At 47.4% G+C, this 13,499-nt stretch overlaps 1 protein-coding gene across 9 annotated transcripts in view; it reads left to right on the plus strand.

Moving 5' to 3' along the window:
* Positions 1-13,499, plus strand: part of mark3a (MAP/microtubule affinity-regulating kinase 3a) — a 105,964-nt gene that overhangs the window by 3,121 nt on the left and 89,344 nt on the right. For all 9 annotated transcript variants that reach the window (XM_069916497.1, XM_069916498.1, XM_069916492.1 and 6 more), the window contains exon 2: positions 5,408-5,602. In XM_069916497.1, the coding sequence (XP_069772598.1) occupies positions 5,408-5,602 (195 nt within the window). The remainder of the gene's footprint in view (positions 1-5,407; positions 5,603-13,499) is intronic.

A 13,499-nucleotide genomic window follows, 5' to 3' on the forward strand; every position in this document is an offset into this window, starting at 1 on the left:
GATTGCATGTCTTCACTCAGTTGCTGACCTGTTTTTGAAGGTCATGCCACACAAATCTGTTGGCCACCATTTGGACAGTCATTCTGATTGATGGATATACCAACCCAGAGACTGTGTCAAATACACCCACTCGAATGATTGGGCAAGGATGTCCTGTTGCTATGTCACACAGGAGTTTGAGCTCCCCGGGCCTTCCGGAATTTCTTCCAGCTGCAGGTTCGAGTCTCCTGTTTTGTAACGTGGAATTTCTTCGTCTGCCTATTGCACTTTAACAAATGCAACGTAGTCCACCCCTTGGATTAAAGTCTGCAAAGATTGTATGGCAAGGCGAGACAGTACATCTGCCACTACATTGGCCTTTCCTGTGATGTGTTCGATGACCATCGTGAACTCCGAAACATATGATAAATGGCTCTGTCGATGAGCCGACCATGGAAGCAGCTTGTGGTCCATAAAAGCTGTGAAATGCTTGCCTTCTAGAAAGTACCTGAAATGTGTGATAGCTAGGTACAGTGCCAACAATTCTCAATCAAAAGCACTATACTGGAGTTCTGGTGGACTTGGGTGCTTACTAAAAAAGCCAATGCCCGACGATGTACTGTTTAAGCACCCCTCTACTGCTGTACTGGACGTATCCACTGTCAGAGCTGTCGGGACATCTGTTCTTGGGTGGACCATCAATGCAGCATTAGCCAGTGCTTCCTTGGCATTCTCAAATGCTGCCGATGATCCTTCATCCCAAGTGACATCCCTTGCCTTGCCTGACATCAGGGCAAAGAGAGGGGCGATTGATGCAAGCCTCTAATGGTAGAAACGGGCAATAAAAGTTCACCATTTCAACTAACTCCTGGAGGCCTTTAACTGTCCTGGGCTTAGCAAATGCTAAGAATCGCCTTGACCTTTGCTGGTAGGAGCTTTGATCCATGATTGTCAATTCTATGGCACAGAGAGTCGATGGTTGCTAACCCAAATTGACCCTTGGCTGGATTGATGGTCAGCCCATACTCATTCAAACGAGTGAAAAGTTTGCACTGTTCATGGTTGCTGATTTAGCCACCAGAATCCAGAAACTTTCTTGCTCTCTGCTTTGACAATTATTTATTGACATTGAGTACCCTTCCTAGATTGTTTAGTGTTTACTTTATGATTACTGCTCTAGAAAATCTTTTAAGATGTTTCCTTTGACATAAGAAGTTTAAAATGTACAAGTTCCCATCACAGTTTTCCTATTGAAAATTCATTAAACTTAATGATGTTGTTCATGCACTGAAATTTAGGAAAGTTTAGAACTCTGGCAAAGAAGATTCATGTTTTGAATTAACTTATTGCAGATATTTTGAATTTCTCCTTTCCTGAAGAACACAAAAGCTTGATTTTCGACATGTGAATCCTGGGCATAGTTTGTGGTATCAAAGAGCCTTGATTTCAAGAAATAATTCGATAGTGGAATAAGAATATACATTTTAAATTCTGTAAACTAACTCTTATTTTAGCGTATACGTCAACTGGCAGAGAAGTTGGGTCCCCATTTTCAGCCTCATTTTAATGGTTTTATCGTATATCAGGCATACAAGTCGACTCCCCCCCCCCCCCCCCCCCCCCCCCGCAAAATTTGTGACTCTGAGCTGTTAAGCATTGGCTGAGGGTGGTTCCAGTCACCAGCAAAACAAAAGTATGAAGCTAATTTTAAGTTAAAAGTAATAGAAATGGCCAAGAAATCCAGCAGTTGAGGTGCTGCAAAACAATTTGATATGGGAAGTTGGTAAGAGATTGGAAAAAGAAAGAAGAGACTCTTAAGAAAAATACAAAAAGGCAATGGTTGATGAGAAGAGGAACCGCTCATTAACCGGAGTTGGAAAATCATGTCACAGCATGGGTTTGTGAACAGATGCAAGGTTGCTTACATAGTCACGAGAAATAAAATAAAAGCATTTGCACTGAAGTGGGCAGTCTCACCCAGAACTCAGTAAAGATTTTGAAGCTACAGTGGGCTGGTGCAACTGTTTCATGAACAGGAAAATTCTGGTATTATGACAAAAAACAAAATTTGCTCAGAAACTACCAAAAGATCTTGATCATAAAGTTGGGGGTAAAGCACAGGATTCTGTTGACTCTGTGGTTAAGTGAAAAAACACACAAATGCTGGAGAAACTCAGCAGGTCAAACAGCGCCTTTATGTAGCAAAGATAAAAATTCATCGTCAATGTTTCGGGGGAATATGAGAGATGTCTGAACAAAAGGGGGAAGGGGGTGGGAAGAGTGGGAGATGATAGGTAGAGAGGGGGGAACACTGCAGGAGGGAGTCTAGGCTAGGGGGAGGGGTCACTGATTAGTAGAATGCAGTGAACTCATTGTTCATGCCCTGGGGTTGGAGAGTACCCAGACGAAAAATGAGGTGCTGTTCCTCCAATCTGTGGGTGTTCAGGGTGGGGTAGCTTGAAAAGCCATTGGCAGACGTGAGCTTGAGAGTGTGACTCAGAATTGAAATGGTTGGCTATGGGGAGGTAGCTTTTGTTGCGGACAGAGAGGAGGTGCTGGGCAAAGTAATCTCCTAATTTGTGACTGGTCTCTCTAATGTAGTGAAGGCCACAGAGGGTGCACAGGATGCAGTAAATGAATTATTTGGAGGTACAGGTGAAGTGTTGCTTCACCTGAAAGGTCTGTTTGCGACCTTGGACCATGGTGAGGGAGGAGGTGTGGGTGCAGGTATTACACCTCCTACAACCTCAGTGGAAGGTGCCGGTGTGTGGGGGGGGGCAATAGATGGGGAGAGGAGTAATGGAAGGAGTGGTCCCTACGGAAGGCTGAGAGGGGAGGGGAAGGAAAAATGTGTCTGATCGTGGGGTCCTGTAGTATGTGCCGGAAATTCCAGTATATAATGTGTTGGATGTGGAGGCTGGTGGGGTGGTAGGTGAGGAAGAGGAGTATTCTGTGTTTATTGTTTCTAGGGGCAGGGGGGGCTAGGGCAGATGAGTGGGGAATGAAGGAGATGCAGTGGGGGGGGGGGGAGCCACGTTGGTGGAAGAAGGCAGACATTTCAGAGGCTCTGGACTGGAAGACCTCATCTTGGGAGCAGATGCGATGGAGACGAAGAAATTGAGAGAAGGGGATGGAGTTCTTGTAGGGGACAGGGTGTGAGGACAAGTAGTCAAGGTAGTTGTGGGAGTTAGATGGTTTGTAATAAATGTCAGTGGAGGGTCTGTCTCCTAAGATGGAGACAGATAAAGAAAAGGGAGAGTGTCATCAGAGATAGACCAGGTGAGTTTGAGGTGGAAATTGCCTGCGAAGTTGATGAAATTGATGAGCTCATCGCGGGTGCTTGAGGCTACCCCGTTGTAGTTGTTGATGTACTGCAGGAAGAGTTGGAGGGGGTCCTTGCCTGTGTATATGTTTTGCACCATAAAGCCCACAAATAGGCATAGGACCCATGCGGGTACCCATTGCTACTCTAATCTGGAGGTAGTGGGATGAGTTAAAGGAAAAATTAAGGGTGAGGACAAGTTTTGCCATGCGGAGAAGGGTGGTGGTGGAAGGTGACTGCTCAGGTCTGAGGTCCAGGAAAAAGCAAAGTTCTTTGAGGCTTTCTGTGTGGAGAATGGAGGTGTAAACAGATTGGATGTCCATCGTGAATATGAGGTGGTCCAGTTCGGGGAATCTGAAGTCTTGGAGGTAGTGGAGTGTGAGTGAGGTGTCGTGGATGTAGGTGGGGAGGGATTGAACTAGGAGAGAAAAGATGGAGTCAAGGTAGGTTGAAATTGGTTCTGTAGAGCAAGCAGAGACGATGGGTCTGCCTGAGTGGTTAGGTTTATGTATCTTGGGTAGAAGGTAGAAACAGGTGGTGTGAGGATGGGAGACAATGAGGTTGGAGGCCATGGGTGGGGGGGGGGTGGGGGGGCGGTACTCAGAGTCAATGAGGTGAGATGGTGTTGGAGATGGTGGCTTGATTGGTGACGATGGGGTCCTGAGGGAGGGGTTGATAGGAGGTGTCTGAGAGCTGTCGACTGGCCTCAGCAAGGTAGAGTTCAGTGCGCCAAACTACAACAGCACCACCCTTGTCTGCAGATTTGATAGTGAGGTTAGGGTTGTTACGGAGAGAGTGGAGGGCGGAGCGTATTGAGGCAGTGAAGTTGGAGTAGGAGAGGGGGACAGTGAAGTTGAAATGGTTAATGTCCTGGCGGCAGTTGGAGATCAAAGGTTCCAGAGCAGGCAGCTGGCCAGGAGGAAGTGTCCAGGAGGAGGAAGAGGTCTTGGAAGCGGGAGAAAGGGTTTGGGGGGTGGGGGGGGTGTTGGAGAGTTGTAGCCAAAGTAGTGGGCCTGGAGGTGGAGTCGACGGAAGAAGAGTTCAGCAACGCGGCATGCGTGGAACTTGTTGAGGCGTGAATGGAGGGGGACGAAGGTGAGACCTCTGCTGAGGATTGAGCTCTCCACCTACAAGAGGGGAAGATCAGAGAGGATAGTAAAAACAGGCAAAGGCCAGAGTGGGAGTCGGTGTGGTGGAGGGTGATGGGGGGGTGGGAGGCGGGAAGGGGAGGGTTGGAGAGGTCCGAGGATGGAGAAGGGATCATAAAGTTGTAGGTTTTCACCAGTTTATTATATGTAACCAGCAGAAATGCCAGTTTGCATTGGCAAATATTGGAAATATGGATGAAACCCCCATGAATTTTGACATGATAGGCAATAGAGCGAGCAGTGGAATGTAAAAGTGTGAAAACTGCATCCCAGAAATACAGGCCATGAAAGGACCAGTTTTATGGTGTTATTGTGCATGGCCGATGGGCCAAAGTTAAGACCCATGATGATCTTCAAGTACAAAATTTCAAAGACCATGTGTGTGAAGAATGGAATACATGGATGACAAGTGCAGAAAAATCATTCACAAAAGGTGGGGCAATGTGTGCTGCGTCACTCAATGTGTTGTGTGACTTTGTGCTCAAATCGTGGGTTAAAGTGAAAGTAGAGAATAATAAAATCATTTTAAAAAGTGTGGTATCTATTGTGCAATTGATGGTATGGAAGATGATTTATTGTGGGACACTGACGACTAAGCTGAAGTCGCCTCATCAGATACAGACTGGGACCCACATGATGACAGTTGAAACAGTAAAAGTATGGATGCTCTTGCTGCGATCTTTGTCCCAGGCAATGATGGTGATTTTTGAAGGATTCTAAATTTTTAATAAAAGTTTTGTTCTAATACACTGGTAGCATGAAAATTGGCATTGAGCGTTTTTAAGTTGAATTTAAGGTCTCAAAAGTATATCTGGCGTACAGGTGGACCTCCATAGTTTTGAGAGATTTTTGTGGGTTTCAAGACTGAAATATACGGTACATAAATTTTTTTACAATCTTTTGAATCCAATTTGAAACTAAGAAAATTAAACTAAAATGCTTGTATGCTCCTTTTTAGCACACTTCTCATCTGGATGGCCGTTCAGAAGTTCCTTCTCGGTCAACCCGCTCTGGTGGAGCACGATGTCGTAATTCAATTACATCTTGCGCCGATGAACAGCCACATATTGGAAACTATAGGCTTCTGAAAACTATAGGCAAGGGGAACTTTGCCAAAGTAAAACTGGCTAGACACATCCTTACTGGAAGAGAGGTAAATTGATCCACAAATGTCTTTATAATTTGTTTGTATTATTTGTAATTTATTCACATTTGAATTTTGTTCCTGCTCTAATGAAAGATCTCTAAGTCAACCATGTGAAAATTTTGTAAAATATAGTAAGTCAAAAAGCAAAAAAAAAATCAGTTGCTGGAAATAGCCAAGAATTTCTCTGTAAAGAGGAATAAGATTAATGTTTCTGGACTGTAACCTTTGACCAAAACTGAGAATGTACCCTACTGTAAGTTAGAGAAGGAACATGAAAGTTTTTGATGTGGTGGAGTTGACCAGAGACTGACTGACATAAGATTTACTGAGTGTTTTCCAAAAAAGAATGATGAAAGCGTGGCGGCTCACCACAAGGCAGGCAAACCGGCCCCGCTTGTAAGCCACGTGATGGGGCAGCCAGCCAAAATGGCGCTGTTGGGGGTTTCCCTTCCTTCCATCACTGGGCTCAGAAACCCACATTGGGGGACCACGTGGCGTCTGGGTGATGTTAGTGCCCTCCAGCACGGTTCTCAGGGTCCCCAGCTCACTGAGCTCAACCCGTCTGGTTGTGTGTGTGTTATTGCAGGAGCAGTGTAGCCACCGCTATAATTGGTGACCCCATCTGGTTCAAACGTATTTGAAACCATCATGAGCGAGCCGGAGATCAGCGCTATAGCCGTAAAATTGCCTGAATTCTGAGTTCAGGAGCCGGAGACCTGGTTTGGCCACGCGGAGGCCCAGTTTCACCTCTGCCAGATTTTTTCAGACACGACCAAATTCTACCATGTGGTCACTGCCCTGGACCAGGCCACCGCCAGACACATGCTGCACCTTGTTCAGCACCCACCTGCCGAGAACAAATACAAGACCATCAAGCGAGTGCTTACTGGGTCCCTTGGACTATCCAGACACCAGATGATGCACCTCGACGCCCTGGGGGACAGGTCCCTGATGGAGCTGATGGACGAGATGCTTGCGCTCATGGGTGAGCACACCAACTGCTCACTCTTCGAGTGCATCTTCCTCGACCATGCGCCCGGGGACATCCGGCTGCTGCTGGTCCAGGAGAGCTTCGCCGACCCGAGGAAAGTCGCCCAGAAGGCCTAAGAGCTATGGCTTGCACGATTCTCGGAGGGCTCAGTGGTCCAGCAGATCACGAGGCACGGGCACGACCACGCCAAGCCCACCCCTAGCGCTGCGGTAGAGCACCCGGGCCCTGCAGGGGCCCCCAAGAGCATAACCAAGACCACAGCATCTGCTCCAGGCCTCTGCTTCTACCACCAGTGCTGGGGAGCCAAGGCTCAGAAGTGTTGTCAGTCCTCCTCGTTCCAGGGAAACGACCAGGCCGGCTGCTGTTAATGGCTGTGACGGCTGACCAAGGACACAGCCTTCTATACCTGCGAGACTCAGTCAGCGGCCAGCTCTTCCGCGTTGACACTGGAGCCCAGATCAGGGTCATCCCGGCCACGGCCGTTGAGTCCAGGAACCGACCTCATGGACCTCCCCTCCGTGCGGCCAACACAATGGCAATCTGGACGTATGGAGACAAGACAGTCCACTTCCAGATCGGCCAACGGAATTTTGCTTGGAGGTTCACTGTCTCGTCCCTCCCGACCGCCATCCTGTGTGCAGACTTCCTCCTCGCACATGGGCTTCTGGTGGACATTCAAGGTAGGTGCCTGGTGGACGCCCATATCTTCCAGGCCGTTAGCCTTGACGTCTCCCACTCAGAGAAACCGCAGATGGCCACGATCAGCACGCGCAGAGACGAGTTTCAGCAAATCCTGGACGAGTTCCCGACACTACTCAATCCACAGTTCTACGCTGCCTCGCCACGGGGTGTTCCACCACATCCCCACCCAGGGCCCACCGGTTCATGCCAAGGCACGCCGGCTCCCGCCTGACAAACTCCAGGTAGCGAAGGAGGAGTTTTCGCACCTGTTGGAACTGGGGATCATTCGGCGGTCCGACAGCCCTTGGGCCTCGCCACTCCACCTGGTCCTGAAAGCCTCCGGTAGCTGGCGTCCCTGCGGAGACTATCGACGGCTCAAGGAGGCAACAGTTCCTGACAGTTACCCTATCCCTCACATCCAAGATTTTACGGCCAACCTGCATGCGGGTCTTCTCCAAGGTTGACCTGATGCGCGGTTATCACCTGATCCCGGTGCACCCTGAGGACGTATCCAAGGCTGCCATCATCATCCCCTTTGGCTTGTTCGAATTCCTGCCCATGCCGTTTGGGCTCAAGAATGCCGCTCACACCTTCCAGCGCCTCATGGATTTCGTCTTTATTTATTTGGACGTTATCCTCATCGCCATTAAGGACCAGGCGCAATATAAGGCCCACGTACGCGCCCTTTTCTCCCGGCTGGACAATTTCGGCCTTACCATCAACCCAGTCAAGTGTCAGTTCGGGAAAGAGTCCATGCAGTTCCTGGACCATACCATCATGGCCGAAGGATCCACGTCCGCTGCCGTGAAGGTCGCTGCTATCAGGGAGTTCCCATGCCCGTACAGCCTCACAGGGCTGTAGGAGTTCACGGGTATGGTCAATTTTTACAACCGCTTCATCCAGGGAGCTGTGCGCATCATGCAGCCGCTATTCACCCTCATATCAGCCAAGCACAAAAACACTTGCTTGGAACCCAGAAGCCTGCATCGCATTCGAGGCCACCAAGGATGCCCTCATGAAGGCCACCATGCTCGCCCACCCACACACCGACCTGCATATGGCACTCTCTGTCAATGCCTCTGCCATAGCCATCGGTGCCATCCTGGAGCAGCAGGTGAATGGACATTGGAAGCCCCTGGCATTATTCAGTCTCCTGCTCTGCCCACCGGAACGAAAGTATAGTGCCTTCGACCACGAGTTTCTGGGCATGTACCTGGCAGTGTGGCATTTCTGCTCTTTTTTGGAGGGGAGGACTTTTACCATTTTCACCAACTACAAACCCCTCATCCAGGTGCTCACGATGGCAAAGGATCCCTGGTCGTGTCGGAGTTTACAACCGACATTCGGCACAAGGCTGGGAAGAACAATGTGGTTGCTTATGCGCTCTCATGACCAGCCATCTGCGCGCTGATGCCCGGCCTCTACTTCGTCCAGCTTGCCCGGGACCATGAATCTGATGAGGAGACAAGGGCCTTCAAGACCGCCATCATGGGCCTGCGGTTCCGAGACCTCCCGACTCTGAACAGCGAAGACACCATCCAGTGCAATATCTCCTTGGGCACCCCGCGGCCAGTGGTTCCGGAGCAGTGGCGCAGACAGGTCTTCCGTCACATCCACGACGTTTCACATCCGTCCATCAGGTCCACGGTCCTGATGGTGGCAGATCGGTTCATATGTCATGGGCTGAGGAAGCAGATCGCGGGCTGGGCCAAAACATGCACCCATTGCCAGATGTGCAAGGTGCACAGGCACACTAGGGCGCCCGTACAGGAGTTCGAGCACATTCACGTGGACATCGTCGGGCCCTTATCCATTTCCCAGGGCAACAGTTATCTGCTTACGTTGGTGGACTGCACCACTCGCTGGCCCGAGGCGATCCCGATGCCATACGCCTCCTCCGACTCCTGCTCCCAAGCACTGTTGCATGGTTGGGTCACCCGGTTTAGCGTCCCGGGTTTCCTCACCAGCGATCGGGGCGCCCAGTTCACATCTGCGCTCTGGGCACAGCTCGCCAACAGGTTGGGGATAGAGCTACACTGCACCACGGCCTACCACCCGCAGGCCAATGGACTGGTCGAACATCTGCATCACCACCTTAAGTCAGCACTCATGCCCCGCCTCACCGGCCCCGACTGGGTGGACGAACTGCTTTGGATGCTCCTGGGCATCTGCTCCACTCCCAATGAATATCTGCAGGTGTCATCAGCTGAGCTGGTGTACGGTGTGCCGCTGGCACTACCTGGTGAGTTCGTCAACACACCCCTCAATCCCCAGAGGTTGCCGCATGAACTACTTCCTCACCTCAGGGCACGTTTGGACTCGTTCGAACTCCACCGCCGCTCAGGCATGTGGCACCCGCCCTTCTCATTTCCGGTGAACTGCTTTCTACAGAGTAAGTTTTTGTTTGGTGGGACCCGACCGCGGCACCTCTGCAACGACCGTACGAGGGGCTGTACAGGGTTGTGCAGCGTTCCGGCTTGGCATTCATGCTGGACATTGGCGGCAGGCAGGAGCTGTTTTCCATGTAGAGGCTGAAGCCAGTGCACTTCAATTCCACCGAGCCCGTGGTCGTTGCCCGGCCCAAGAAGCGAGGCCAACCAGCGAGAAAGGACATTGGTGCTGGTTCTGGGGGGGGGGGCTGTGGCAGGACAGCCGGCCAAAATTGCGCCGTCAGGGTTTTCCCTTCCTTCCAGCACTGGGCTCAGAAACTTGCACTGGGGATCACGTGACGCCTGGGTGACGTCAGCGCCCTCCACCGTGGTTCTCAGCCAGGTCCGGGCTGGGAGTATAAGTGCAGCCCAGCAGCCTGCAATAAACTAGTCTGCTCACTGAGTTCAACCCATCTGATTGTGTGTATGTTATTGCAGGAGCAGTGTAGCCACTGCTACAAAAGTTTATTAATTGCATATTAATTGTCCTGCAGAGATAAAGAGAGAAAGAAAATGTGAGTTTGATGACAAAAAGAAATGACTGGGTTTGCTGATAACACCAACATTGGTGGTGTGATAGACTGAGAAGACATCTAAGGTTGCAAGAGGTCCAGATCAACTGGGATGTGGATAAAGAAATGGCATATGGAATTTGATCATTTATGAAATGTAACATTTTTGGGAAGTTGAACCAGAGCAGGATATAACAGTGACTGTCAAAACCCTGGAGAGTGTTATGAAACAGAGATCGGGGAGTACAAGAGTTTCCTGAAGTTGATGTGGGGAGACAAGGTGGTAAAGAAAATGCATGATACTCTTGTCTTCATTGGATTGGACATTGAATGTAAGAATTGGGGCATCATGTTAAATGCTGGTATGACAGTATCTGGATTATTGTAGTTGGTTCTGGTTGCCACACTAATACGATTTATGAGGAGAAACTGGATAGACTGGGACTGCTTTCCTTGGAACCAACGAGGCTGAAGAGGGACCTTTTAGATCAATGATTCTCAACATTTTTTGGCTATGCTCATAGTTGATGGCCCCCACCTGTGAAGTAGTCAAGTTTTGGCTTTTTCCATAATTCTCACCTATCAACTACACAGAAAAAATTGTTCTATGATGTGAAAACAAGGCCTTTACTTTAATGTACTATTTCCCTCATGGGAAGCTGTAGGGCCCCCAATAAGAGTGGCTGTTTTTAAAATGTATAAGATTATGAGGAGGATAGATAAGATGGATGGTCAGAATTTTTTCCTGGGGTAGGGGAATATAAAATTTGGAGTCATTAAGGTGAGTGGGGAGCTGAGGTGCAAGTTTTTCCAGATGATGGTGGGCATATGGACTTACAATTACAACTTTAAAAAAGATAATTGGATTGGAAAAGTTTAGAATGGCATGGATTAAAAGCAAAGAAATGCAATTAGTTGAGGAAGACATCTTGACCATGGACAAGCAGGACTGAAGGAGTACTCCATGCAATACAGTAGAAACACAATAAGCAAAATGTAGATGCTGGAAATCTGAAATAAAAACTAATCTGGAAAAAAAAATCTGTTCATTAGCTGATCTTTATTTGGAGAGAAGAACAAGTTATTGGTTTTAGCTGATTTTTTTTTTCATCTGAGCCTGTCAGTTCTGATACAAATCAGCAAACCTGGTTGAATTTGGCAAATTCTGAGGCCTGTAATGTGCCGTCGGAAGATGGAATGTTATTTCTTCAGCTTGCATTTTGTTAGAATGACTGAGATCAGAGCAGCATGGAGAATTAGTGGCAAGCTCCTGGAAACTTGGGGTCACTCACCCAGAATTCTATTAATTGCATATCTACCCTCCAGTTTAAGAAAGACCATGGTAAATTGCATTGAGAGATAGTTATTAGAGAAACATCAGCCTGAAACTGATTATTTTTCTGCCATTCATAGTGGATGCTGCTTGATCTGAATATTTCCAGCATTGACAGTATTGTTCTTCTGTTCTGTATCGTGTAAATCCATTGCTTTTGTTTTCTTGTTTTTCTCCTTTAATCAGATTGTGATTAGCAGGCCTTCACCATCTCTGCCAGTGCTCCCCTCATTCATTCTCTCTTGGTTTCCACCCTATAGCTGACATTTATTTTGTTCTCTCCATCTTTCTGCAACTTGAACCATTTTGACTTTAAGCTTTTCTGCTTTATATTCAACCTGAAATCCTAATTCTGTTTGTTGCTGCTTGAGCTGCTGGTATTTGTAATATTTGTTTTTTGTTAATTAGATTTTTCTCTTTGTGCTTGGTTCATGATCAGCACCACTCATTACAGTATTGAAGTACCATATCAAATCCAACAAGCCAAGTTCATTTGCCTTTAAGTAACTATTAAAAAAAAATCCATACCCACCTGCAAAAGACCAATTCAATAATCATTGATTCCTATTCGTTATCTTCAGCGACAAGAATCAATGTTACTCTGCCCTTCACTTTCTATGGTCCATCTCTTCCCTTTCTGGATTTCTCTGCTGTCCTGGGATAAAAGTCCACAGATACATTCAGCTATTTTGACCTCCCACCCTATCACCTGTAGGGACTTCTTTCCATTCTCTGTTTTGGTGCTTCATCTGCTTCGATGCTAAAGTTTCTGCACAGGTTCCTCAAATTATTTCCTTTTCCTAAACCATGGTTTCCCTTACTTTAATGGACAGACCTCATGGTCACCTCTCATCTATTTCCTGGAATTCTACTTTCATTCCCTAATGTTTCCTTCCCTTTCCCACCCCCCCCCCCCCAACCCGCCTCAATATGCCCCACATTATTCTTTGCAGTATCTGCCAGCTCCAGCAAGATTCCATGTAGAAAGGGGACACAAATGTTTGCACTTGTTTTCAGCATTTTGGAGGGTTTTTCAATTCAAAATTCCCTGGCCCACTTTTCTATTCTCACCAATCACCCCAGCCTTCCATGCAACCACAAGAGATGCAATACCTCTTCCTTTTCCACCATTAAGGGACCAAGCTGTTTTTAGAGAAGTGGCAGTTCATCTGTCCTTGCAATCTGGTGGACTGCAATTGATATTCACAAAGAGATTGCATTATCACTTTGTAGTGTGCACAAAACCGACCCTACACTTCAGATTACCCAGCACTTTAATTCCCCACCTCCCCCTTACCAGCTTGACTTGTCTGTCACTGGCCTCCTACACTGTCGTTAGAGGCATGTGCTTGAGGAAGAACTTTTTTTAAAATCTAGTTATGTGGCTGTGTTCTGGAATTGATACAAGTCAGTAACTAGTTATTTCTATACAAGTATCAGACCTGATCATTTCTGTCAATTATCCATCAGTTATTTTGACTGTTTTTCTGCTTACATTTGGCCTGTAAGGGCATTCTTGCTATTAGCAACACTTTAAAAATAAATAAATAAAATGAACATAATTAAGCTACCTGCCACATTATATAATTGGCCTTACCATATCAGAGAAGTTCCCTGTGTTTTATTTGTTGCTCCCAACTCAGCAACTGAAAGCCTCCTCACTTTCTCTTTCCAAGTTCTGATGAAGGGTCTCAATCCTGAAACTTCAATTCTATTTCTGTTTTCTAGATGCTGTCTGTTCTGAATGCCTTGTACTTTAATTTCACTTGTCATTAATTTATTTCAGTTCTTTGCCTTGCTATATCTTTTTCCAATTCTTGGCTATAATTTTGTTTCTCCTCTTTCGTCATTTTTTTGTCCTTGAAAGAATATATTAATGTGCCCTTGTTTGACTTTCTTGTGATGTAAAATTACCATATTAACCATAGACATACCTATGCTGCCTCCTGATGTTGTA

This window comes from Narcine bancroftii, chromosome 2 (genome assembly GCF_036971445.1).
Source record: "Narcine bancroftii isolate sNarBan1 chromosome 2, sNarBan1.hap1, whole genome shotgun sequence".
Lineage (NCBI taxonomy): Eukaryota > Metazoa > Chordata > Chondrichthyes > Torpediniformes > Narcinidae > Narcine > Narcine bancroftii.